The sequence below is a fragment of the Drosophila gunungcola genome, assembly GCF_025200985.1.
Source record: "Drosophila gunungcola strain Sukarami chromosome 2L unlocalized genomic scaffold, Dgunungcola_SK_2 000007F, whole genome shotgun sequence".
NCBI classification, from domain to species: Eukaryota; Metazoa; Arthropoda; class Insecta; order Diptera; family Drosophilidae; genus Drosophila; species Drosophila gunungcola.
In genome coordinates, this window is record NW_026453162.1 from 3,263,813 (window position 1) to 3,291,641 (window position 27,829).

Sequence of the window (27,829 nt, forward strand, 5' to 3'; positions counted from 1 at the left end):
CATTGTTATGTGTGTGAGGGCAGGGTTCGGGGATTCACGCCTGAAAAGAGAGCTAGCTGGCGACAGCCCAAAACCACGAAGGTTCTAGTAGGATCACAAAAGTTGGCGCCCAATATAAATATAGCACTTTCATCTCCACAGGATTAAAGAAACACAGAATTTCTGGTCGCAGAGGTCCCAAAAAACATTTGAACCGTCGCTCGAAAGACCGTTCACTGACATAAAATGTAAATATAAAATTCACAGAATTATATCATTTAGGGTAAATGTCCCTAAACGCATAGACGAGAACGCCTGCCTTAAAGAGGAATTGATTTGTGATCTGTGATACAAGGTACAAGATTACCACAAGTGATATAAGCCTCTGATACAAATTAAGTTAATTGTAGAAAAATTAAACTAGGAGAGAAAGAAACCGACGACTAAGTCAGAGGTATCATAATCTGGCTTACCGCGAAAAAAGGGAGGACTTAGCTGTGAAATCAGCCAGACACAGACAGGGCTAAGTAGCGCAGGCTGGTAAACATACTTAGGAACTTATACATATATGTACACTTAGGAAAATTAGAAAAAATTCAAAAACTTTTTATAGACGTTGCATGTTGTTATAAATAAATAATATATATAAATAAAATAGATCTTAATGTTAATAAAACTAATTGAATGGGGGTAAACGAAAGGAAATAAAATTATAAGTAGTTAGTAATTGCTCCTTTTTTTGAGGGTTAAACCCGGTGGTATCTGGTGGTATCTGGCGATCGGATGAAAAACAAGATGACCTCCGCTATCAGAGAAGAAATAGGGAGTAGCTTCTTGTGCTAAGCAGGAATGCACCTAAAAGAAAAAAAGGAATTAAACTAGGTCAAATATACATATTAAGGTCTTGCTTTCTTTAGTGTTTCTTAACTACAAATCACCAATCGAATTGATGATTTAGGCAGTTGACGAAGCAAAAGAGCAAAATGGTTGCTCATGTTTTTTTTGGTTGTCAATAATCATGAGCTGTTATTCACACGCACATACTTGACTATTTTTTTTTTTAGTACACACTCCCTTTAATATCCGGGAAATCTGTTTTTCCCATCTAAAAGTTTTATTTGATTGGAAATCCGTCGAATTAATTGTCAGTTAGGAACTTAGTTCTTGTAAGATCTGTTGGAGACGGTGATGCTATTATATGCCAAAGACAATATGCCACTTTTATGGAAGTTCCAAGGCACCCCTCTCGAGTAGTAATGGATTGGTTCCGAGAGCAACATTTGGATGTTCTTGAGTGGCCAAGTCAATCCCCGGACCTCAATGCCATTGAGAATCTTTGGGTAGAACTTAAAAGAGATGTGGGAAAGACTTTTTGTCAAAAAAAAAGAAACTTTGGGTTATTGTCCAAAGAGCATGGTACAATATTCCAATTGGAACTTTTCGCAAGCTTTATACATTATGCCAAGAAGAATGGAAAAAAATAATGGTGCATATACCGGCTATTAGATGCCAGATACCCAATAACATAAAACAGGACCAAAAATAGTGATAAATCGCTTAAATTTTAACATTTACCTTCGAAAACCATAAAAGAGTCCACCCAAAATAAACGCATTTAAAGAAAAAATGTAATTTTGTGTAAATTAAGGAGTTTGCTAAACTGTTTTTACTTTATATTTGAAGACAATTACATGAAAAAGCTTTAAATCGTTGAGATTAGAAGTTTGAATTAAAAATAAAAAATTAAAAAAAAAAAAACAAGAAAGGAAGCAAACTTCGGCAAGCCGAAGTTCATATACCCTTGAAATATTATTGAAAAAATTAAATTTTTAATTTGTTTTTGTATATGTTTGAAAACATTGAATCTTTATTTTCAGCAATCGGACTGGCTAGATCGACGCTCCTAGTGATGCTGATCAAGAATACATATCCTTTATAGGGTCGGAAATGTCTCCTTCACTGTATTGCAAACTTCTAAATGAAATTATAACACCCTCTGCAAGGGTATAAAAACCCTACCTAATTTGCAATCAGATCCACTTTTTTAAAAATAAATAATACCACCATGGAATTATAGTTCAGATTTTAAATATATTAAAAAAAACCTAATCGGATATATGAATAATGGTTTAACCTTCCACATTACTTAAAATAATACAACTGATCTTGACACTGACTGGTAGGCAAATCTTTAGTTTAATTTCTCTCCTCGTTCTTCGATTTTTGCGGCTGTTTACAAAGCTTACATTGACTATGTTATTTATATATGTATATATATTGATCTGCAATGGGTGCCAGCATAAGCGTGAGCTCCTTCAAATTCTGCCAGACAAGAGAAATTCATATCAGCCGTCAGCTACAAGCCATAACTGATAGTCGGGTCGTTCGGTAGAGAGTTGTTATAAAATATATTTAATGGCTTGAAAAAAGAACTAATTGTTGCTGCCCCACACGCTGCCAGATGTCCGCCTTGCCATTGGTTAATTGTTGTACTAAAACGGCGACTCTGCGCCATCTAAAATAATTCACTACGCATCCGCGGAACCTATGTTATGTGCATCGCCTTCGCCGCCTTGGTGGCCTGCGCGCTGATCTCATCCATGCTCTTGCGGGCGCTCTCCGTGACTTCGTCGATGGAGCGTCGTGTGCTGTGTAGGAGTTCGTCGGTGCCGCGGGCGATGCCCTTGACCTCTGTGTTGATCAGCCCAATCACCCACTCCAGGCCCTGTCGACCTTGCCCGCGTTGGAGCTGATTGTCGATGTAAGCAGGTCCTCCATGTAGTGCGACAGGGGGACTCCGAATACTGTCACCGTGGCCTCCTGCTTGAGCAGCGTCTTGCTTGCGTCCGCCGGATGCGGCTCGTAGTAGAGTACTTCGTCGACGCTAATGTTGCGGCAGAATGTGAGGTTGTTTGTCTTCAGCACCATCTGCTTGCGCTCCGGGTCCACCGTGGATCGTTCGCTGGCGAAGCAGGTCTTGGCCGTTCCGATCAGGGCGTGCGTCCACTTGGGGAAGTACCACTTGGACTGCACTAGCCGGTGCGTGTGCAGCACGCCGTCTACCACCCGGCGCTCGACCACGTCCGTGCCAATGATGGAGGGAGTCATAGGGTTTGGGTACTTGCGCCACGCCGCCTGCGTGACCGTCTCCCACGGATGGTTAAATATGTGCTCCGACGTCCAGATTTTCATTATGCAAGCGCCGTTGTCGTCACCTTCGGGAGGGGATGTAGATCCTAAGTCGGCAAACGAGTTGTGGGCTGAGCTGAGCCTGCAGGGTCAAACGGAAGGGAAAGAGCGTAAGGTACGGTTCAGTTCACGGCTCAAATTTTGACAGGAAAATCTGAATTATTGAATATTTCGGAGACAAGTTACGAGAGCTGACCTTTACTCGTGTTGTGCGCTGCTAGAGATGACAGTGGTTTCGATAGTCCGGGCTGTCGGGGTGGCCACACTGGCGCAGACAAAGAAAGATACTTAGTCACCCTGTGCACAGTTATAACCGGATTCCATTGGCGCATTAAAACGCATTTAGCCTAATGCGCATTTATTTACACAACGGGACTGGACACAGCTATGCTGACAAGGAAAGCAAGATCCATCGGCCGGAGTTGCCAGATGGGAAAAGGTCTACTGGAACGCTGGAGTGGAAGCAGAAGTGTGGGTTATAATACATAACGTAATATTAAATTACTTTCGATATGATAAAATGTTTGCGTCCAGTTCTCGCCACACTCAGATGCTTCTGCGCCAGTCCCGGCAAGGAGAAGAACGATGCCGCTAACACGATTGTCGGTTTTCCAAGGTGACGATGACCACTGCGGAAAAGCTGTATAGAAAGGGTTTTTATCAGTTTGAGCTTGCGCCACTTGTTGAGATGCAAACGGGTCAACTAATTTGCCAGGGTCAAAAAGATCCAAAGGTCGCCTTTGCCGCCGACGATGATGCTGAATTTGAGGCTTTGGTAAACGGAGGAAATACCCAGGGTAGCTCCTTTCAGGACAGCAGCTAAAAGAGCAAGGTGGGAAAATGACGAATGGGATACTCCATCCTCATCGGCTGCCGAACCGAAAACAGTGCTGTGCGCCGGATGCCAGCGGCTCGCCAGCACACCGTGCATAAAACTAAATGCCGCATTTTTAGAAAGAATACCGGAAAATACTGATTTTCAACGATATTTCGTAAGTGTATATGTATATGCACGGATGGCGCAATTCTTTATTTCTTTCGATCTGATCTGGGTTTGTTTACTTTTGAATTTTGGCAAATCTAAAAGAAGTTAATTTTTAAAAAAATAAATATGAGTGAGTTTACTCAACTCTTTAATGCTCAGCAGGACATCCATAATGCGACCGAGGCATTTGCCAACTTGGACGACAAGGAAGAAAAGCTCATGTGTGTTTGACGGGTTTGCAATGGAGACCACAAGACCAAAGAAATTAAAAATTGCGCCACCTAGATCTGGGAAACTATAGATGGCACTATCAAGGTATCGAATTTTTACATATCTGAGCCGCCATCGATAGTTTTATGTCGCTATCACTTAATTAGCAAAAAATACGAGGTTTGGTTGCAGAATTTAAATTTAAATTGGAGGTGGTGGTGGTTGTAGTTTTAAGTACTATTGCAGGAAATTATAATATATGAAATATACTTTCTATCTTGCTTATAATTTTTATTTGTATAAAGAATTTTACAAAAAACGATATTATCGATGATATCGAATTTTGTTCCCAAAACATCGAATAGGGCCACCATCGATAGTTTACCAGCTCTGCGCCAACCTGCATATAGAAAACAGTGGTGGCACGAACAAAATATCCTTATACATACATCGGTATTTTCCGGTATTTTTTTCTAAAAACGTTTGGGGCGAATAATTTTTTATCGCATAAATTTTAAATGCGGCATTTAAATGCGCATTAGGCTGAGTGCGTTTTAATTCGCCAATGAAATCCGGCTATAAAACAAGAGCAAATCCTGGCCGCAGTACCACAATGCATTACTGCTGGATCTCGGGAGGGGAAAAACTCCAACTTGCGTGGATTCTTTCTCTTTTTTTAGGAACTGTGGTGGTCTCCTTTGCAAACCCGTCAAACAAGACCATCAGCTCCCCTGCCTTGTCGTCCAAGTTGACAAATGGCTCGATAGCACTATGACAGTCCTGCTGAGCATTAAAGACTTCCGCAAACTCGCTTGTATTCATGATTTTTAATTTATTTCGTCTTGATTTGCGACAATACAAAACTAAACAAACCTAGATCAGCTGCGCGTGCCACTGACAGGTCGGAGTAGCATTAGCTAAATGCTAATGCGGCAATTATTACTCTTTTATTAATGTTTATGAACAATTTAACGACTAATCTTAATTTATTTCGCACTCATCCTATATACTAGCACTACACTACTCCTACTCCGCACCGAAGGTTCTTTCATACTTCTCGAATGGCCGCTTGTCCAGTCGCTGCAGGCGCGACTGCAGGAATTCGCGAAACTTACGGATCTCACCAGCGTCTGCTCTGATCAGCCGTCTTTCCTCGTCCATTACCTCGCCCAATAGCTCCTCGCTGTCCGCCGCCCGCCGCCACACGGACCGCTCCAGGCGAGCGCTGATCTGGTTGACGATCTTCTCGCTCTCATAGTCCATTATTTTGGCCAGGGCCTTGGCAGGCGTGCGTCGCGGATGGCGGGAGTCGGGAATGGGGGCTTGACTGGGGGCGGCGACTGGATCCGCTTCGTTCTGCACTGTCCTCTGCTCGATAAATTCGGTCAGCGAAGGCTCGTCGGGGTGCGATTCGCTGTGGGTCGAGGTGTTCTGGAAGTTGGTTAGGTGAAATGTGCCATTGGTGTCGTAGAACTTGTAGCCAAGCATCTCCAGAGCAATTTCCGTGAGTAAGTACGACATTTGGCCGGTTCTTCTATTGCGAATAACAGTGAACAAGGCAGCGCCGCAGTGTATCAGTGATGTCAGTCGCTGAGATTCCGCATTAGCTAAATTCTGGATAAAAATAGGCTACAACTCAATTCTGTAAAAAAAGCTATATCCAAATGTGGAAAACATAAAAAAAAAGTTTTTTTTACAAATTCATAAAAATTCATTACAAAAAAATGTATGTTTTTTTCAAAAATAAAGCCTTTTTTTGTTAATGGGTATGGGTAATTTTAATTTTTATTAGCTATTCTAAAAAAGGTTAAGCTGGCAACACTGCAGTGTTATTCCACTACCAGTAATCGATAAATAGCGTAAGGTCTGGCAGCACTGCTCTACAGCTGTTTGCTATTCAGCTTTTTACGTGCTCATCGCAGGAATAAACTAAAGGAGCACCCGGGCCACTATATTTACTTCGAATGCAGCCAAAGTCAGTCCGACCATGAAAATCAACGAGAAGAACCTGTACGTCTTCGCGAGGACGCCGCCTTTCGACATGGAAGGTATCGATAGAGCCCTTACCTGCTCGTCTATAAATAATCATAATGTATTAATCACCAAAACACCTCGCAGGCTTCCTCAACAAACGGGGGGAGGTGAACAAGGCCTTTCAGCGACGCTACTTTGTTCTTAAGGGCAACCTGCTCTTCTACTTCGAGTCACGTTTGGACAAGGAACCCTTAGGGCTTATTATTGTCGAGGGCTGCACCATCGAGTTGTCCAATGAGGTGGACAACTATTGCTTTGAGATCGCCTTTAATGGAAACCGCACCTACATACTGTCCGCCGACAACCAGGAGAGTATGGAGACGTGGATGAAGGCGCTTACCTGTGCCGGCTACGAGTACAAGCGCATTATCATGGCCGAGCTGAAGCGGGAGCTGAACGAGATAGAGGACTCGAGAAACAGTTAGCCAGCGCTAATTCCTGCTCCCAAGTTCCAAATACCCTAACTTTTCGCGTTTTTTCATCCGCAGAAATGCTCGGTAACGCCATTGACGGACCGCAAACGGCCTCTGGCGAAGCCAAGCCCAGGCCTCCGCCCAGACGGACAAATCCTTTTAACAGACCCGCTCCTCCTCCGCCCGACAGTTCCCTGAGAGGTGGGGTGGTCATGTCACCTCTCCCCTTTGTCAACGGATACTTCGGTTCCAGCAACGCTCGCCTCCAGCAGGAAAAGCTGATGGTCAGGCAAGGTAAGTAGTAAGAAATTCATTTGTACTACATATCTGCTATGTACTATATTAGAACTCTGGACGAGTATGATGAGAAGCCTTTGAACGCCTCTTAACAAAAACAGCTCAAGCCGTTCAAAATTTTCGATTGAAACACATAAGTACCTAAGTTTTAACACCCGTTTGTCCTAGAGTAAAAGTGTATATTGGATTTGTTGAAAGGTATGTAACAGGTAGAAGGAAGCGTTTCCGAGTCGAGTCGATCTAGCCATGTCCGTTTGTATGAACGTCGAGATCTTGGAAACTATAAATGCTAAAGATTTAGAATTTGAAATGGCGATTCTAGGAATTCATACGCAGCGCAGCGTTTTTTTCAGAACACAGCCTTTCTAATACCCATAAACTACTTTAAGACATATTAGGCCTTAGGATCTGTGTGTGTGTGTTTCGGCGCTACCTGTCCTGAAACATTGTTTAATTCGAGCTATAATTTTAGAAGTTGCTGGCATTTTGTTTTGCTATAACGTCACTGCAGATTTGAAAAACGGAGTTCGAGAAAGAAGAGCAGCGGAAAGCACACATATATTCACGCAATTTATTTGTGTGAGTAATTTGTACGAGGAAGCGACAGCGGTTTTATACTGTTCGTTTGTGCTCTGCCGCTAACGCCGGGTATCTAATAGTCGGGGAACTCGAATTTAGCGTTCCCTCTTGTTTTGATTACGAGTTATCGTCAATTCTTCAGCTAAAAAGTTATCCTAAAGATAGGTTTAATTTCAAAAATTTGCTATATCTTAAAATTTTTATGAGTTTTCGTTGGGTTATTTTTGTAGGTTAACACTTAATAATTTGCTCATTATTATTGACTCCTCTTTAAAAAAAATGCACTTTAGTTAGAAAAATAATAGTAAAAGTTAATGGGATGCTAAGCTGTTTCAAAGAAATCATTTCAGTTAAACTTCATGACAAGAGCTGTTACACAATGATTACAATCATAGACAAACGAACCAAGATCAAATTGTAAGCTGCTTTAAGGCTGAGCTCGACCTACCCTATGTTTTGTATTGAGGAGCCAAATAGGGCTATTCTCCCCCGTGTCACAAAAATGACTAGGCGAAATTCTCAATCAAACCGGATGCAAATTCTTCAAGCCACTTTAAAGTTACGTTCCACTTTCAGATGCAAACGGAAACGGAAGTCCGAGTGGAACGCCAAAGGCGCAGCGCCGCCCCACACCTGCTTCTTCCGTTGCTACCAGCGTTTTCTATCCAGACGCTCGGGATCCTGGAGCTGCTCCCGTCTCAACAGTATTATCGCGCGCCGCCAACAACAACTACAGCAGCAGCACAATTAGCAATGCCGAGCGACAGCGACGACGGATTAGAGCCATGGAGGACTTCGCCCGAAACCATGAGCGCTTTCGGCAGGAACTGATGCCCGACGTGTCCGCCTATCGCGAGCGCCAGGGACAGCCCCTCATACAGTTGTGATGTAGGAGTGGGCTGCTCCAACAACAAGCCAATTTTATGTTTAATCATATATGTTGCTAAATCAAACATCGTTTCAATTTAACTATGCTTAGTTTAAACGTTTTTGTTTTAATAAACGAAAATTTAGATATAGACGTTTTCAGCGTACCAGGATTACCTATACATGAATATTGGAGCATCACACTAAACTCTTTTAATATTCCTGGATAATAATCTCAAATCCATAGATCCGTAATTTTCATAGAGTGAAAGTAAGTTCGAATCTGAGGAAGGCTGAATTTAGGAACTCCATTGTTTTCAGAATTTGGGTTTTCAGAAATCGACTGAATCTCTGAATTTCTGAAAATTCAGCAGAAATATACTGGAAATAGGTCAGCTGTTCCATACAAATTCATTTTGCTGAATTTTCAGCAACCCAGCGGGAATACCCAAAGTAATTTAACAATTAGCGCTCAATTAACTGGGCTGAGTTGGCATCACTAAGTTCTTATCGATATTTTACAAAACTATCGCCGTTTTGTCCATTTCAACGGCTTTCGCATATGTAATGCCCTCTTTCCACACAGTCCATCCGTTGGAAACGGTTGGAATATTAAAAAAATGTGAAACTCCGATTTCCAAAAAGCACATCCACCATCACCCTTCCGATTTCAGCTAATCTGAACAACTTGGCGCGTCAAAACGTAAACAAAGTCAACAGCTCAACCATCTTTGTTTATGTTTTCATGAGCCACAGCTGTTCAGATTGCCTTTTGATAAAAACGGGGTTTCCGCTTCCATCCTTAACCACATTGCACCGATGGATGCACTTAGTGCACATTCAGCCAGGCATCTTGGACATGGACAAAATATGCATTTTGTACTTCGACAAAATGACAGTCACACCGACTTACGAGTACGATCACTCTCTTGAAGCAGGGCGAAAACCACGGGACTACGTTCAAGTCGATATATTTCGACTATGGTCAGCCAATGACCGTATCCACTTTGTACAAGCTCATTGAAAAGCTTTACTGGTAAGGTATTATGTCGTCGGCATCCTAAACGAAATGGGTCTTGGAAACTTTAAATTGTGGACAAATCTTCGAGTCTCGCTGGTAGGAAGTTATATAGCTGCACAATGCACAAGAATTTTCAGAAAATCAGAGACTAAGTCGTTTCGGAAATACCCTAACTATCTGAACAAATACTTCAAATCAAAATAAATTGACTTACTTAACATATCTGTCCTTGGTACAAAATAATATTTTAAAAAACTTCTCCAAACGTTTCATATAACCACACTATTTACAGCAGAAACAATTCAAAAAATAATCAACCGACTTCGACTTGGACACACAGATCCCTTTCTAGTACCAATTTTGCAACAGCGCTCCTATAAACGTAGAACAATAGAAATAGACATAGATATAGACAATCCTGGTACCATTTTAGCAAACCCTTCCAACAACAACATAAATAAAATAATAACTTTTCTTACAAAAACAAAACTCATTTATAAAATTTAAATTGTTCTCTTAAGGGGGTTATCCAGTGCTTAAGGCATTTTTCTAACTGTTTCTTTGGAAATTTTTTTAAACGAGAGATTTAAAGATACAACTTAAAATTTTTACCATATATTTGTGTAATGTCATGAATTTTTTGAGTATAAATAATAAAAACTTTAGAAGCTAGAGCACGATGAAATTGGGGATGCGAAAAGAATTCTCCGCTGGCTATCAGAACTCCGGCTGAACGGGTGATCTAAATTCCCAGAAAACAGTTAGAAACCCGGCTTTAACACGGGATGACCCCCTTAAATGAATTAAATAATGTCACCTTAAACGAGCGGATGGCCCTAATCGCTAATAATCATAGTTTTGGTTAGCTTTTAGATTTAACCATAAGCTTTGAATAAAAAAAAAAAAAAACATTCGTTATACAGGGTGGCCCACAAAAGATTTGCTTTTTAAAATAGCTATAAAAAAAAGAGTATATATTTTTCAAAAATGTTTTTTTATTGGATAGGATACCCCACTTCGTTCATATGGCTGCCTTGGCTGGCTTTCGACCCATTCATTCGACCCAATTTTTTTTCGATGGTATCACCCTCAAAGGCCCTGATGGCGACTTTAATCTCGTGCTTTAGGTCGTTCATCGTATCTGGGTGGTTGGCGTAATAAAAAATCCCAAAAGAGCCAGGAAAAACCATTTAAATTCTTTAAAAAATAATACTTGCAAAAGCGAACTTAGCGAATTTTTTCCGTCTCTGTCTAACACATGTAGTTCAAATGGATGAAAATGCCGCTGTTGCGGAATTTGGTCATGGGCTTATGACATTACATTGTTGGCCCCATTCACTGCTCATTTTTTTAACTACGATTTTACGTATGTGTGAGCAAGACAACAGTATGACGATTTCAATGAGCATGGAATGAAGAAAATTGACGGAACCCGATAACCGATAGTAAAATACCAGACAGTATTGGGAATAAAAATCTTATTTGATTAAATACCACCGGGGCGATACATCAATGAGCAAAATTGTATTTAAAACTACAATTTGCTCATTCATTGGAGTTGACGACAAAACGGAAGTAAAAAGCCAGGTCTAAATGTATACGAAGTATTTTTAGTTTCAATTAAACTTTAAAAAGGCAGGGTGACCGTGAACTTATTATAAAAAAAATATCGATTCTTGTAAATATCTCGTTAAATTTTAAATTTACTCAAGAAGTCTATGAAATGTCTGTTTCAGCTAGATATACTACTTTTGTTTGAAACATTTTTTAAAAAATTTTTTAAAAACTTTTTGACGAATGTGGAACTCTGATTCTTAAAGAGCACATCCACCATCGAATAACAGCTTATTTGAACATGAGGGGGGACCATAATCATTATAAGTTATTTAATAAATATCACAATTTAATAGCCGGATTCGAGGCTAAATGCCGCCTTTAAAAATAATGCGATCAAAAATCATTCGCCCCGAAATTTTTAGGAAAAATACTGGAAAATATCCTGGTCGCAGTATCACATTGCATAACTGGGGGATCTCTGCCACATCCCACATAAACGGGGATCCTTGCTCTTTTATTTTTAACTGGTTTGGTCTGCTTTGCTCAGCTCCCGTCCTAGTCGTCCAAGTTAATGGCATTATGGATGTCCTGCTGAGCATTAAAGATTTTCGTAAACTCGCTAATTTTCATGATTTTTAATTAATTTTGTTTGTCGGAGTAGCATTAGCTTAATGCTAATGCGCCAATGAAATAATTTAATCATTTATTTGAGCGATATCTTTTCGCTTAGTATTTTGCTATGAGTAGAAAAAACTTTCGTTTTGCGCCATTGCTAAAAACAAGATTATTAAGCGAATCAAGGCGAAACAAAAAAAAATCAATTTGAAATGACTCAAAATTTAATCATTTATTTGAGCGATATCTTTTCGCTTAGTATTTTGCTATGAGTAGAAAAAACTTTTGTTTTGCACCATTGCTAAAAACAAGATTATTAAGCGAGTCAAGGCAAAACAAAAAAAATCAATTTGAAATAAAAAAATTATTGCTCCGCGGTTTGTTTACCTTTACTCTTCAATTCCGGCCTGTCTTATCAGCCGCTTTGGGGTTTTCGTTACTGCGATTTTAAGCGGCTGCCTGAAAAGTGTATAGGAAGACCATTGGCGGGTTCATTTAAATGCTTGGGCGTTGCCCAGCACTGGCAAGCTCGGCACAGAGTGGTGAAACTAAAGCGGTGAATGAGAGATCGAGATCGTAGTTCGCAGCTCCAACGCACGTGTTGCTCCGCTCAGTGTTATTGTTATTGTGCTTTAATTCGAGGTACATAGTTGGTCTTAGTTATTACCCTGTTGCGAACGGCTGTTTGTGGTGGAAAATATGTTTACGCTGGCTTATCAGCAGATTGCCGAGCCTGGCAAAACAAGTTGTGACGGCAGTGCAACGATTGCTGCATGCGATTCCATTCGATCTGCTGTAACCTAATCCGATCCGCTGCTGTGGTATACATAGGTGCCGCCAGTTGATAACCCCAGTGTAGACACGGCCCACTGGCTGTCAACGGCTTCCCAAGATCACTCTCGATTCCGCGGGCACAAAGCCCGCACAGTATATGTACATATACTCGATCCGCATTTCGTTTCTTACAGCCCAACGACATGGTCATTCTCCGCTACTACGATGTGCAGGCCCACAGCGAGGCCGAGGAGCTGGGTGCCCTGCGCCGGCTGCAGGAGGAGGACGACGGCCTGGTGTCTGTGCGCATGGAGCGGTGCTACCATTTGGAGTACAGCGGGCTGGCAGAGCACTCTCTGGCCTTGGAGGAGCTGCTAGTCTGGCTGGTGAAGCAGCCCTTGACGAGTGGCCAGGGTCTGTCCAGGCAGTCCGTTCTGCAGGCAGAGAGCCGAGGGCAGCTGTTGCTGGAGATCGGTCCGCGCTTCAACTTTTCCACGCCCTACTCCACCAACTGCGTCAACATATTCCACAATCTTGGGTACTCTGAGGTGCGTCGGGTGGAAACCTCGACCCGCTATCTTCTGACCTTTGGCAAGGACGCGGAGGAGCGAAAGGCGGCCAGATTCTTTCCTCTGCTAGGCGACCGCATGACTCAATGCTTGTATACCGAGAAAAACACCCCCAGCGCGAGCTTCGATGAGCAGCTACCTGAACGGCGGGACAACTGGGAAGTCGTGCCCGTGCTAGAGGAGGGTCGGCCGGCGCTGGACCGGATCAACCAGACGCTGGGTCTGGCCTTCAACGAGTTCGACTTGAACTACTACCACGACTTGTTCGCCAAGGAGCTGGGCCGCAATCCCACAACAGTGGAGCTGTTCGACTGCGCCCAGAGCAACAGTGAGCACTCGCGCCACTGGTTTTTCCGTGGACGCATGGTCATCGATGGGGTGGAACAGCCCAAGTCACTGATTCGCATGATCATGGACACACAGGCCCACACGAACCCCAACAACACCATTAAGTTCAGCGACAACAGTAGCGCCATGGTGGGCTTTGAGCACAAGGCCATAGTCCCGACCTCCGTGGTTGCTCCCGGACCAATGCGCCTGGAGAGCGTGCAGTCCGACCTGATTTTCACGGCGGAAACCCACAACATGCCCACGGCAGTGGCGCCCTTCAGCGGAGCCACCACGGGCACGGGCGGACGACTCCGTGACGTTCAAGGCGTGGGCAGAGGAGGCGTTCCAATCGCCGGCACGGCCGGTTACTGTGTTGGTAGTCTTCACATTCCAGGTGAGTGAAACAAAATACACTTTCGAAACTGTGAATTTGTAGGATATTTTTTTTCAAGTGTAAGTTATTTTTTTTTAACTAGCTATCAGATACCAGTTTTTCAGGTGGAAGCGTCTGCATTCCTATTTGCATTTGTAACTTATTAAGTTTACCCTTTTTTATTTGGCAATAGGTAGACAAAAAAACTTAATAGTATTGCTAGAACCTGACCAAATTTAAAAAAAGTTGGCCAAATTCATGATTGCGTACTTGCGTAAAAATTTGTATTGCCTCTACTTGAAAGTTAAACTTTAACAAAGCTTTCAAGCTTATAATCTAAGCAATCCACCAGCTATTCCATTGTATGCGGATTTTTATTTATTGTTATTTATTAAAATTAGTAAATCCAACGTAAGAAAAAACATTTAATTATTAATTTTCTTAACAAAGTTAGAAACATACACAATTTATATGACTTGAAAAGAGGTACGACCTTTTCAACGTTTGTCAATCCATGACTTGTATATTGCATCTATTTTTTTATACCATTGCTGAGGGTTTTATAAAATTGGTCAGAAGTCCGTATCTTTCTTTGCCGAGCTCAGTTTAAACAGGAACGGAAGTAGACTTCGGCGGTCCGAAGTTGATATACCCTTAAAGCTTTTGCAAAAATGAAATATTCTTTAAAACATATACATTTCGATTTATATGCGTATATCAGCTTAATCATTCGATCGTTTCTTTCGCAGCTATATGATATTGTTTTCTAATTTTAATGTTCCGACGGTTCCCGTGAGAGCTATATGATAAAGTCGTCCGATTTTAACAACGCTTAAATCGTAATTCTAAAATAAAAAACCAAACAAAAACAAATTCAACGAACCATTTGTACTTTTCCATAATAATTGGGTGTTCTTGATTAAAATGTTTAATGGAATCAATTTGAATTCCTCTTGCAATCTTCAGTCCTCTGTGTATTGTAATTTCGGCTAAGACAGTATTGAAATAGATTTTGTATAGCATTATAGGCATTATAAGAAAAAATTGTTCGGCAGTATCTACTACTATTTTTTCACTTTAAATAAAAGCCAATTAATTTATAAAAGTCAGAACATACATTTTAAAAAGTCTGCAGTCTTTTTTTAAAGTGTAGAAAATATGGTAGTATATATTACACAAAATTTTTGATTATGATGCTATAAACGGCGCGGGTTGATATTATTATTTTTGTATTTATTTTTTGTTTATTTATTTCTGGCTTGCCTTTGTATTTTGTACTTTTGTTTTATATTTTCTTTTTGATTTATTTTATTTTTTTTAATTTCTGATGTTTTTTTTTTGTATGTTTTTAATTTTGACAATATGCCACTTCATCTTAGTAAATAATCGTATAAGCCATATATGTGTAACCACGCATAAAGTTGGTTTTTGCGGTACCGGAACCGGTAAGGAACTAAAATCGGAAACAAAAATTAGACACCAAAATAAAATATTTATAGGAACAGTCAATGTGCTGCAGAACCGATACCGAAATCGAAATTATTCAAACATGGATATTAGCTCATATAGTAAACTATTTTCCTTTTTAAATATATATTTTTTATTTATGAATAAATTATTGTTTAATTGTTTGTTTTAAGAGTCGCATTCCTCAGAGATCCATCCACCATCCGTTAAACGGATGTTCCATAAGCTTTTGCCTTTGACGAAATAATATCTTTTTTCCCAAGCAGATCATCCCTGAAAAACCGTTGGGATTTTAGAAAAGTTTGAGACTTCGAACGCAGCTGATCTGATAAGCTAGTGCTCGTCAAAACATAAGCAAAGTCAACAGGTCAACCATCTTTGTTTATGTTTTAATGAGCCTCAGCTGTTCAGATCAGCTGTTATGGATGGTAGATGTGCTCTGTGGAAATTTGAGTTTCACATTTGTAAAAAGTCACAGTCGTTTCCAACGAATGCGTAGGGCAGTAATATAAATCAACCCAAACTATCGGTGTGTAGATACTAAAACCTATTCTAATTGAAAAAAAAAAACGAAAAAAAATTTGTTTAGCCAACTTAGATTTATTGTTGTATTAAACAAAACGTGTGCCCTCTCTCCATCCAAAAAATAAATATAAATAAATTAAATAATAGCCTTAAGCAGTCTAGAAAAGTTTGTCCATATCCAACCGGCTATGTTTTTAAGGACGAATTAACAAATAATAATAAATTCGAGTATACTCAAAGAGCCGTTTGACAAAACATGTATCATGTCACAACAATTTTTGATTAAAATTGCTCAGTCAGCTCAAAGCAGTTTACGATTTAACTATTCGGTTCGATCGAAATAGACGCCTTTGACGACTATTCGCCTGTAATGTGAGCTTAAATAAATTGTTGATTTGTATATGACAGGAGTTGTTATTTGATGAAACACACAGATCAAGCTCTAGAGCGGAGTTCCATTTATGCCGGGCCCCTACCCCTTAAACTCTTCAAGTCACGGGAAAAAAATACTCAATTTAATCTTTTAATTTTATTTCACACCATGCAGGTTACAAACAACCGTACGAGCCCTCGGACTATAAATATCCTGAGACGTTTGCACCTCCGCTTCAGGTGCTCATAGAGGCAAGCAATGGCGCCTCGGACTACGGAAACAAGTTCGGCGAGCCGGTGATCTCCGGCTTCGCCCTCTCCTACGGACTCAACAGTGCAGCTGATGCGAGCCACCGGGATGAGTACATAAAACCGATCATGTTCAGCGGTGGGCTAGGCACAATGCCCGCATCAATGCGCGAAAAGCTGCCGCCGACTCGTGGCCAGTTGCTGGCCAAGATCGGAGGCCCAGTGTACAGAATAGGAGTGGGTGGTGGAGCCGCAAGCTCCGTCGAGATACAGGGATCTGGAGACGCTGAACTGGACTTCAACGCCGTGCAGCGGGGAGACCCTGAGATGGAGAACAAGCTCAACCGCGTTGTACGTGCCTGTCTGGAACTGGGCGACCAAAATCCTATACTTGCCATCCACGACCAGGGGGCTGGCGGAAATGGCAACGTTCTGAAAGAACTTGTGGAACCTGGCTTCGCAGGAGCCGTTATCTTCTCCAAGGAGTTTCAACTGGGCGATCCCACAATCACGGCCTTGGAGCTGTGGGGTGCCGAGTACCAGGAAAACAACGCCATTCTCTGCAAGGTGGAGCATCGCGATCTGCTCGAACAGATCTGCCGGCGTGAACGCTGTCCAATTAGCTTTGTAGGAGTTGTGACGGGGGATGGGCGAGTGACGCTTCTGGAGAAAGCTGCCCCCAAGGATATGGAACAGGCTCTGAACGAGTGTGATTCGAGCACATCTTCACCGTTTGACTTGGAGCTAAAGTATGTCCTAGGCGACATGCCCAAAAGAAGATATGAGTTAAGCCGGGAGCCGCAGCCACTGAAAGAACTGAGTCTGCCGAAGGACTTGCTCCTGGACGACGCTTTGGAGAGAGTTCTCAGCTTGGTGTCAGTGGGTAGCAAGCGCTTCCTCACAAACAAGGTGGATCGCTGCGTTGGAGGGCTGATTGTGCAGCAACAGTGTGTGGGTCCGCTGCAAGCTCCACTTTCGGACTACGCGCTGACCACCGTATCCCACTTTAGCACTGCCGGCATCGCAACCTCAATTGGCACCCAACCACTCAAGGGTCTGCTCGATCCCGCCGCAATGGCCAGGATGTGTGTGGCTGAGGCGCTTAGCAACCTTGTCTTCGTAAAGATAACCGAACTGGCGGACGTCAAATGTTCGGGAAACTGGATGTGGGCTGCTAAGCTGCCCGGAGAGGGAGCAAAGATGTTCGACGCCTGCAAGGAGCTGTGCAAGATTCTCGAGGAGCTGCATATTGCCATCGACGGGGGTAAGGACTCCCTGTCCATGGCTGCCAAGGTGGGTTCCGAGACAATAAAGTCCCCGGGCACTCTGGTTATCTCAACCTACGCTCCCTGTCCGGATGTGCGACTAAGGGTTACACCTGATCTGAAGGGTCCCGGCGCGGGCACCAAGACGGCCTTGCTATGGATAAATCTGGAGAACAGCCTTCGCCTGGGCGGCTCGGCTTTGGCTCAGGCATACGCCCAACAGGGCAAGGAGTCGCCTAACCTGTTAAGAAGTGATCTGCTGAGCACGGCTTTTGCGGTCACCCAATCGTTGCTGGGAGAAGGTCTACTTAGGGCAGGACACGATGTTAGCGACGGCGGATTGATCGTTTGTCTTGTGGAGATGGCGATCGGCGGGCTGAGTGGCCTTAGGGTGGACCTGTCGGAGCCCTTGGCCAAACTAGAGAACTACAGTGCAGCTGCCGAGGAACTCAATCGTCCCGAGCTTGCTCTTCTCTTCGCGGAGGAGTGTGGATGGGTTGTGGAAGTACTGGAGACGGATTTGGAGCGCGTCCGATCCACCTACAAAGACGCCGGAGTACCAAATTACTTTTTGGGCGTTACCAACGGATTCGGACTCGATTCCCGAGTGGAAATCAAGCATGGTGCGTCGTTACTGCTAAACCATCCCCTTCGCTCGCTCTACCAGAAGTGGGAGCGCACCAGTTATGAACTGGAAAAGCTTCAGACTAACCCAGAGTGCGCCAAGGCGGAGTATAATAGCCTTGAGTACCGCAAAGCCCCGCGATACAAGGGTCCTTTGAATTTACAGGCCGAGCTAACCCTCAAGCGCTCAAACGCCCCAGTTCGCGTGGCCGTGCTCCGTGAGGAGGGCGTCAACAGTGAGCGTGAGATGATGGCCTGCTTGCTGAAAGCTAACTTCGAGGTGCACGATGTGACCATGTCGGATCTTTTGCAAGGTAAGCCATCAAACACATTCTGGGGACCACAAAGGCAAATGATGTTGGGGTCTTGAAACTTTACGTATATCAAATTAAATATTTCATTAGAAATTTGTGTATAAAAAACCAACTAACAACCAATATTCTATGATAAGTACAATGTTGTAGAAAAATGCTAAGGATTTTTTTTTATAAAGCTAGGTTTTTAATCTAATTAGTAACTGAGAAGGAGATTGCATGTTTACATGGGGATTGTAGAGGAGTGGTGGGCACACATACTATACATGCTCGCATTTCTTTGAATGAGTAATTTGCACGGCGAAACTTGTCAGTGTGTGTGCGGTTTTATACTGCTGCTGCTCAGCCGAGTTGGCAATAGCCTATACTACACTCTATACCTATAGATACGACTTTGCCGACCAATGTTGTAGAGCGATCTTAACAGCTACGTAAACGACTATTAATTCGCTCGATTAAACTGAGGAATAATGAGGAAAGAGACCAATTTTAGCTGTGATGTAACGCTATAACATATAATGCCGTTTGCCACAGAGCCGTCGTTGATATTAATTGCATTTTGTATTTTTAATTTGGGTAATTTTTGACTGGAAAGGAAAAGGCTATGATTTTTACAGATTTCAATTGTTCAGTCTATTGTGCTGATTTAATTAGACTTTCTTTTGGAGGATTTTGTTACTTCACCCCTTAGCGGAATGCGCCTACTGCTGCTCTTATTACAGAGTTCAGGGTTTTTTTTTAGACGGTTAATTAAATGGGTAAGCAGTACTCCATTTATGAGATAAGGATGGATTTAAATACTTGGATATGGGAGGTGGTATAAGTGTTGTATTTTTTAGATTACAGTAAATAAAAATAAAAATTTTGTGAAATTAAAAAAAATATACGGCGTTATTTCCAGCAGTCCCTAGAAAAAATATGAGAAGATTTTATAAATTGCAACTGAAAAAAAGAAATTGTTCGTTTAAGACCTTGTAAATTATATTTCGAAGTCCTGTGCAAGAGATCGGTTATGTAGCTCGCGAGAAATTTTGACAACAGACTTTAAAACCACAGAGTCGAGAAAAACTCGTTTAAAGTTTCAAGTAACAATAAAAGTGGCGAGCGAGCGCAGAACTTTTCAAATCTGTATATCCCAAACTATCATCATCAGCATCAGCTTGCAAATTTAGGACAATATTCTAAAGGTTTTAAAGAGTTTAACAAGAAAATAAAAAAAATTTTATTGTTTACGAAGCTTTTATTTGCTCTGTATAAGGAAAAGAAGTTAGAATCATCAGCTTCTTTTAACCAAAGATACCCAAAGTTATTTGCTATCTCTGTTGGGTTAATGGTTGGATTTTGGGTGAGAGGGTTCAGAAAAGCAAGAATGAGTTTAGAGTGATAAAGTCCACATACATTTTCAATGTTTGCCCACATTAGTTAGTTATTAGAAAACTTAAAAGCTGAGGCGCTCTAGAGCGGAGTGTAGGCTTGGGAGGAGAGCGGGAGAGTGAAGGTACAGTTGATGGAGACATCTATAGGCACTGCTGCTCTACACTGGAAATAAAAACGCCTACCAGGGAAGCTAACGATTATGAGTTATCTAAAAAGTCGTGTAACTCTCTAACTCTTCCGGGACCAACTTTTTTCCTGATATTTATACCCTTGCAGAGGGTATTATAATTTCAGTCAGAAGTTTGCAACGCAGTGAAGGAGACGTTTCCGACCCTATAAAGTACATATACTCTTGATCAGCATCACTAGTAAAGTCGATCTAGCCATGTCCGTCCGTCTGTCCGTCCGTTTATATGCAAACTAGTCTCTCAGTTTTAAAGCTATCTGCATGAAACTTTCCCAAAAGTTGTCTTTCTATTGCAGGTAGTATATAAGTCGGAATGAGCCGGATCGGACGACTATAGCATATAGCTCCCATAGGAACAATCGGAAAATTAAATGAAAAAAAATTATAACTTTGCTGTTTTTTAATTTTTGGTTTAGTTCTTCGAGATATAGTAATGGTTAAATACTTCAGAATTACAGTTTAAATTTCATCAAAATCGGACGACTATAGCATATAGCTCCCATAGGAACACTCGGAAGAATAAATGAAAAAAATTATAACTTTGCTGTTTTTTAATTTTTTGTTTAGTTCTTCGACATATAGTAATGGTAAAATATTTTCGATTTACGTTTTAAATTTCATCAAAATCGGACGACTGTAGCATATAGCTCCCATAGGAACAATCGGGAAAATAAATGAAAAAAATTATAACTTTGCTGTTTTTTAATTTTTTGTTTAGTTCTTCGAGATATAGTAATGGTTAAATACTTCAGAATTACGGTTTAAATTTCATCAAAATCGGACGACTATAGCATATAGCTCCCATAGGAACAATCGGAAGAATAAATGAAAAAAATTATAACTTTTCTGTTTTTTAATTTTTTGTTTAGTTCTTCGACATATAGCAATGTTTAATTATTTCAGAATTATGGTTTAAATTTTTATCAAAATCGGAGGACTATATCTTATAGCTTCCATAGAAATAATAAAAATATATAAAATAACAATCTAATAATTGAGCTGCAAATCATCATAGTTTCAATGTATTTCAGCATATACTCAAGTAAATCATAATTTAAATGTTTTCAAAAGTATTTACTTCATGCAATAGCTGCAAGGGTATATGAACTTCGGCTTGCCGAAGTTTGCTTTCTTTCTGGTTTTTTTTTTATTGTTGGTAATAATAACAAATGATTAACCGTCGTTAAAATATGGTTCATTTAATTTTAAAATTTTTTTACTTTACTTTAATTGTTGTAAATCAAATTTTTAAATATCTTTGCCTAATTTAACAACACAATTTTCTCAGAAGCAAGTGCAGTCTCTTCCAAATAACTTCTTCCAACGATCTTCTCATGAACTTTTATAAGCTCATATTTTCGGTAGACACATTCAGCCTTTATTATCAGAAAGAAAGAGCAGAAAAAAACGATAGGATAACTAACCGTTAGTCTTCAAAGAGACGAGGTGGCCAAGAGTTGCGAAACTTTTTTTATGAAATAAATATTTGAATAAATATTTGTTTGAGTCACTTTTTGTAATGGTTTGCCGTGTTTCAGGCTGGTAGAGCGAATTCCGCGCATTCGACTTTAGCACTATTCCCTGCTCTATCTCTATTTCTTGAAGTTTCGTCTAAAGATACAAGTAATCAAAATATGCCTTTGTTTCAGGTACCACAAGTCTGTCCCAATACCGCGGACTTATCTTCCCAGGTGGATTTAGCTATGCTGACACTTTGGGATCTGCCAAGGGCTGGGCAGCAAACATTCTCCACAATCCTCGACTGCTGCCTCAGTTTGATGCCTTTAAGCGCCGCCAAGATGTCTTTTCTTTAGGCATTTGCAATGGGTGCCAACTGATGACTCTCATTGGATTTGTTGGAAGTCCGGGCTGTGAAGTGGGTGTAGATCCTGAAGTAGCCTTGCTCCATAACAAATCGCAGCGATTCGAATGCCGTTGGTCCACAGTGAGGATTCCAGCCAATCGCTCTATAATGCTCGAAAGCTTGAAGGATCTGATTTTGGGCTGTTGGGTGGCTCATGGAGAAGGTCGTTTTGCATTCCGGGAGGAAAAGCTCTTAAACCAACTGGAGTCGGAAGAACTGGTGACGTTGCAGTATGTTGACGATGCAGGCTTGCCAACGGAGCTCTATCCCCTCAATCCGAACGGCAGTCCTCGGGGAATAGCCGGTCTTTGCTCGGCGGATGGACGTCATCTAGCCCTAATGCCACATCCTGAGCGTTGTTTCGCCATGTATCAGTGGCCCTATGTGCCACCGTCCTTCGAGGTTTCCCCAACGCAGGCGGAGAGTCCCTGGCAGATTATGTTTAGCAACGCCTATAATTGGTGTGTCGGTCAGACCAATTGAAGTCCAACGGGTATACGAAACACTTGAATACATTCAACATTTTGTTCAATTATTATTCTAACTGCAATTTACAATACATAACATAATTTGTTTTACATTTGTATACATAAATCTAATAAACTTTTGTAACTTTTACTTTTGTATCTTAAACTTAACGTAACATTTAATCAAAACTAATGTGAAATTTTTAACAAGCACTTAAGGTAGTTTTCCTTGGCTTTTGACGATGCCATATACTTGGAGTTCCAGTCGTGTGCGTTTATTTGCATTACCTTGTAGCCCATCATTTCCAAATGTCTCATCTTCAAAGAATCGGGACCTCGCAAGGCAGTCAAATCGTTCTCGCAAAATGAGTCAAATTTGAGCAGTAGTATTGCCACCCTAGAAATAATTACTGTGAATAAAGTGCATCAATTGGATTACTTGCGTATGGGTGCCGACTTCGTTATGCGATCCAACATGGTCGCCTCCATGGGAGGTGCTGGGATGGGTTTCCTATTCCGATCGAAGTGTATCACAAAGTCTATTTGGTAGCCGTAAGGAGTGGTGTGATTGCAACGGAAATGATTATCATTCTGAAGAAGCTTCTGCAGCAGCTGCTTAACTTCTTTGGTGGGTCCACTAGTAAACAAGGAATCTGATACAGTTCGTTAATTCAGATTGTTAAAAAGAAAATAAAACAGCATATTTACTTTTGCTAAGCTGAGCCTCTATGTAGTTCTGCTGAAACCAGGGCACATTCGCCTCGGGAAAATCCAGGCACACGGTGCGATTCAGCTGCATAACTAGGTTAAGGACCCGTTCCGGATAAGTCGCCTTTGAGTAGCAGACCTGAATTTCATCCTCAATGCGCTGAATGAACTTCACGCAAAATATTTGATTGATCAGCTGCTCATGTATTGATTTGTAGAAGCACAACGCTAGACATGCTTGTACAATCGACAATCCACTCATCTGCTCAAAGTCTCTAAAATGCATCAAATTAAATATCTGCCCTTAGGGATAATTTTACCTACCTTATCAACACTCCAGATGCATGATTCAAAGCTTCTAGGGAGGCAGGCGTGTATCCTAAATTATAAGAACAGGTTAACACTTTCTCTACTGTGTCGCCGGTAATGTGACTATGCTGTTCGGAAATATAGTCGAACATGGACTCCAAAAGCTCGGGAACAAAGAAATGCGATGCGTTAAAGTTGTAGGCCATGTCTCGAACCACCCTGGAACTGAGATCTTTGCAGTGAAGACTTTTGTACTGCAACAGTGCTTGGTTGTACACCATCGTGTTTTTTAGAGCTGTGGAGTGGGAAGAGAATATATTCCTTTAAACGACTTTCTTTGTATGTCTCAAATAGAACATTTTTGGGAGTCAGTTTCAAAAAATTTTAAAAACTTGTTTCAGAACCCTGGACTAATTTTTTCTTGGCTTGATCAGGTCGTTACAAAAAAAGTGGTTTAGTTCAGAGCAAGTATGAAATTTGAAACACTATCATATGGACATTCCGATTAATGTCAAAATATCTTATACACGTGAAAATAAGATAAGGCTCATTATGAGCTTGACTAATTTTGAGATAATTTTAAAAACAATTACATGAAACCAAAAACGAAGAGGTCTGATTGGGTTCTTTAAATCTTAATATATATATCAAAGCTTTGTATTTAGCCTTTTCTTTGCTTTTGGAAACTTTTCTTGCTGAAACTAAACCAAAATGTGTGAATTTGTAAATTGTTCAAGTCGAACCAAAATCATCATTTGGAAGTTTTGAGCGATTATCCAATAAAAGCTTTAAAAAGGGTAGGTTTGCTTATTAAGATTAGGCAGTCAAGATATTTTGAAAAATCTGTTTCTCACTTAAAAGCTAACTTTACTATAAACAAGAAAGGAAGCAAACTTCGGCAAGCCGAAGGTCATATAACCCTGCAGCTATTGCAAAAATTAAATATTCTTGAAAACATTAAAATTAAAATTGCTTGCGTATATTATTCTATAGTTTCTAAGGCAGCTATATGGTATCGCTTTCCGATTTTAATAAAATAAAAAGCGTACAATTTTTAATAAGTCAAATTACAGAATGAAAAAGTTAAAAAGTTATTTTTTTTTATATTTTTATTGCTCCCATGGGAGCTTTATGTTATAGTCGTCCGATTTTTATGACATTTAAACCGTAATTCTGAAATATTTAACCATTAATATATGTCGAAGAACTAAAGAAAGTTTCATGCAGATAGCTTTAGAACTGAGAGACTAGAGACTAGGACATGGCTAGATCGACTCTCCTAGTGATCAAGAATATATATACTTTATAGGGTCGAAAACGTCGCCTTCACTGAGTTCCTTTTAAACAAATTCTTTGATCAATTAACTACCAAAATCACCCTCCGATTTCGCTCTGTTTTGTTTTAGTTTTCTAGAATCGCGGTTTAAAGTATGAAATTAATTTGAAGGAGAGACAGGTTTAGTATGCTCCATCCCTTATATCTTCTAATACGAGAACAAATGTACTTTCACAAATAATATAATATTTAATTTCTTAAATCAAATAAAACCGTTTTCAATTTTTTTTTTTAGATATAAAATATGCAAAAATTATAAATATTTTAAAAATTAATAAAAATTTTATTTTAAGTTTGTTGAAAAGGGGATTCTTTTAAGACGATAATTTGCTTTATTTCAGCTTCTAGCTGTACAGGAAAAGAAATGCCAGATTTTTGGCCAAAAAATTAGGTTTCTGGCCCAGTGTGCAATGTGGGCTACCCTGATATAAATATATAATTACACATTGCTAGTATAGTTCCTAGTAAATTGTGTGAGAAAGTAAAAAAGTTGAGTGTAACGTAGGGTATTGGAAATGTATCTGCAATGAGGTGCAACAATGCTAACCCAATAATAACTACGTTTAGCCGAAGGGTGTTTACTTTCTACTTCTTTTACTTACTCTTGCGGTGACTGAGTGTTCTCACAATCATGCTGAGGTCATAGGCACTCAGCGGATCCGTCTCGGCATTGGCTAAGTGCCGCTCCGCACAGTCGATGAGGATGCTGTCCATTGTAGACAGCTGCATGGCAGCAAGTGACGGAAGATGCTGCCGAAACCTTAATTCGCAGGCTATTTGCATTCCTCGACTGAGCAGAAAGCAATCCTGGATGGCAAACTGAGGAGCCATGGCAAGCATCTTGCTAAGCAGAATATTGGGGAACTTTTTCCAGGCTAACGGAGTCTGTCCGTAGGCCAGCACAAAGGCTGCCAGGCGCGCAAACTTCGTCGGCAGCCTACCCGCTATGTCCTCCTCCACGGCCTTCATGCACATGCGACTCAGCTTTCGTTCCAGTTCGAAATGACGGTAGGTTCCTCCCAGGTTGTTATTGAAGTTCATGTAGCGCTGGCAATGTCTCAAAAACCGGAGATGCGTTTGCTCCTCCTGGCAGGACTCCAGCTCCCGTATAACACCCGACCAGTATGTATTGCATACTCCTAGGTCCGAGATCTTCAATGCACGAAGAACACTGAAAAAGTGTCCACTCGCATTGGGAAGAAGCCATGCATCCTCGGAGTACAGTAGAGTCCGAAAAAGTTGCGCACATTTATCCCTTTGCAGTGGCGTTGCAAAAGGAACCGCGCAAGACAGGGCGTCAGCCGTGCTTTCTTCCTGCAGCAGCTTCTCCGTGGCTTCCTTGAGGGGCTCTCTCAGTGCAGCGGGCTCCTGATGGTGAAGAAAGGCGCGGCATATGCTCTTTAGATCCGCGGACTCCATCTGGTGGACGCAGGGTCGCAAGGCCAGCATTACCTCCCGAATCAATTGGGTGTGATGCTGTGACCACAATGGAATATTTAGCATGTGGAGCACCTTAAGAAGAGCCTTTGGGGTTTTGCTGCTGAGAACGCCACTTTGCAGCAATTCACTTATTCGCTCCTTAAAGCGCGAAAGCAGCTCATCGTCGATTAGAAAGTGCAGCTGGAAAAGGCACGTAGACAGAAGACGCACCTGTTCTTCGCTGTGGCATTGACATATGTGTTTGTCCAGGTGTGGCACAAAGTTAATGCACACGAGTGGGGTAAAGAAGTCGCGTTCCAGGTTTATTCCTACCGAAAGGCGGGACAGAGCAGTCAAGGGAATGGTCTCACCATGAACTTGACCCTCGATCAGTTCAAGAGCCCTCATCAGCACAGCTTCCACGGCTGGCTCGGAATTTGATATGTGCATTTTCCGCAGGTATAGGTAGCATCGACTGAGATCGTTGACCTCCAGTTGGCCGATATGAGGACCCAGCATCGGCAGCGCTTCCTTAAGCACGCGCTCTGTGAGGGCCTCTTTTTCCAGCTGGTCCATGCCTTGATAGGACTGCCAGAGCTGGGAAATCCCCTCCGCCACATGGGCGCCCTGCAGATTGTCGCTGCTTTTCAACAGTTCCAGAAGCTGGTCTGTCGTCTTTGCCTCCTTCAGCCTGTTGAGAACAGCATCCTGATTCCGAAATGCAACGAATCTGTCCTGGAGATCTCCATTTATAAGGTGCACGCGCCTCCTTGCCGGCAGCCGATTCGCTGTTTGTATGGGTGGTTTTGCGCCAATGTTTATGTGCCTCCTAAGGAGCTGAAGCTGACGCACTTGTAAAAGATATTGCAGGTACTTCCATTGTGCCCGCGGGAGCTGGTTTAGATACATGGTGGTTTATATGTGGCTTATTCAGAAAACGTTAAATAATAACAAAATTGCGCCGTATAAACATGTGAAATGGTTTGCAATCAGCTGGTCTCAGTGTTGCCAGGTGGCCAAAATAAATGCCAACTAACAGTGTTCACACTAGAGTAAACCATATACTAAACTTAACTTTTTATAATTTCAAAATCTTAGGGTAAACGACAGATATTTCAGCAATTCAACAACCTCTAGTTGAACCGCTGAAAGCCAGAGCTTTTTTTATTTTTTTCTATGTAATATTTGGTAATATTTTAGCACCGCATTATTAACCTTGAAAACGAAGTTGTTCATTTCTTACTACTTAAAGTGTAAAATAAGTCAGTTATCCGGGTCAGCAATTTGACACTTCAATAGGCACAGTTTTTTGTTGAATTTTCTAGAATTCGGTGATAACGTTCATGAAAACCCCCCTACATTTGCCTCTCATTGTCACACATAACCGGGTGCATTTTTATGAAATATCATTAACATTTAACAAGTTAAGAATTAAATTAACAATGTATTATTTAAACTATTTAAATTGTTGCTAGGAATTTTACGCAAAATTCCAGTTTTAACAGGAAGTAATATTTTGGAAGCTTATCTGTTTAGATTTAGTTTTCGCTTATA

At 41.2% G+C, this 27,829-nt stretch overlaps 5 protein-coding genes across 8 annotated transcripts; 2 read left to right on the forward strand and 3 right to left on the reverse strand.

The window, feature by feature from the left end:
• Positions 1 to 2,145: 2,145 nt before the first annotated feature.
• Positions 2,146 to 3,497, reverse strand: LOC128253174 (protein slowmo). The gene is given in 3 exon segments (XM_052981394.1): positions 2,146 to 2,715; positions 2,718 to 3,250; positions 3,365 to 3,497. Coding segments are annotated over 2 exon segments (645 nt in total). The 5' UTR covers positions 3,172 to 3,250; positions 3,365 to 3,497; the 3' UTR covers positions 2,146 to 2,524.
• A 1,674-nt stretch (positions 3,498 to 5,171) lies between these two features.
• LOC128253176 (uncharacterized) lies at positions 5,172 to 5,991 on the reverse strand. The gene has a single exon (XM_052981396.1). The coding sequence runs from the start codon at positions 5,882 to 5,884 to the stop codon at positions 5,390 to 5,392; it is 495 nt and encodes a 164-aa protein (XP_052837356.1). The 5' UTR covers positions 5,885 to 5,991; the 3' UTR covers positions 5,172 to 5,389.
• A 202-nt stretch (positions 5,992 to 6,193) lies between these two features.
• LOC128253160 (sesquipedalian-1) lies at positions 6,194 to 8,701 on the forward strand. Its single transcript, XM_052981373.1, has 4 exons — positions 6,194 to 6,411; positions 6,482 to 6,817; positions 6,886 to 7,104; positions 8,263 to 8,701. The coding sequence occupies exons 1-4, from the start codon at positions 6,351 to 6,353 to the stop codon at positions 8,571 to 8,573; spliced, it is 927 nt and encodes a 308-aa protein (XP_052837333.1). The 5' UTR covers positions 6,194 to 6,350; the 3' UTR covers positions 8,574 to 8,701.
• A 3,545-nt stretch (positions 8,702 to 12,246) lies between these two features.
• Positions 12,247 to 22,654, forward strand: LOC128253124 (phosphoribosylformylglycinamidine synthase). 2 transcript variants are annotated; one of them, XM_052981281.1, is made up of 4 exons: positions 12,247 to 12,388; positions 12,715 to 13,813; positions 16,332 to 18,608; positions 21,822 to 22,654. In XM_052981281.1, exons 2-4 carry the CDS (start codon positions 12,724 to 12,726, stop codon positions 22,517 to 22,519), a joined length of 4,065 nt encoding a protein of 1,354 aa, XP_052837241.1. In that variant the 5' UTR covers positions 12,247 to 12,388; positions 12,715 to 12,723; the 3' UTR covers positions 22,520 to 22,654. The 2 variants fall into 2 exon arrangements, with proteins under 2 accessions (XP_052837241.1, XP_052837242.1); XM_052981282.1 differs by lacking the exon at positions 12,247 to 12,388 and having other exon boundaries at positions 12,595 to 13,813.
• On the reverse strand, positions 22,532 to 27,279 carry LOC128253127 (FAST kinase domain-containing protein 1, mitochondrial). 3 transcript variants are annotated; one of them, XM_052981290.1, is made up of 5 exons: positions 25,459 to 27,279; positions 23,536 to 23,815; positions 23,212 to 23,486; positions 22,961 to 23,156; positions 22,532 to 22,900 (listed from the first exon to the last, which is right to left on the reverse strand). In XM_052981290.1, the coding sequence occupies exons 1-5, from the start codon at positions 27,182 to 27,184 to the stop codon at positions 22,693 to 22,695; spliced, it is 2,685 nt and encodes an 894-aa protein (XP_052837250.1). In that variant the 5' UTR covers positions 27,185 to 27,279; the 3' UTR covers positions 22,532 to 22,692. The 3 variants fall into 3 exon arrangements, 2 of the variants coding, with proteins under 2 accessions (XP_052837250.1, XP_052837251.1); XR_008267392.1 differs by having other exon boundaries at positions 22,762 to 22,900; positions 22,961 to 23,140; XM_052981291.1 differs by lacking the exons at positions 22,532 to 22,900; positions 22,961 to 23,156 and having other exon boundaries at positions 23,375 to 23,484.
• Between the last annotated feature and the right edge of the window lie 550 nt (positions 27,280 to 27,829).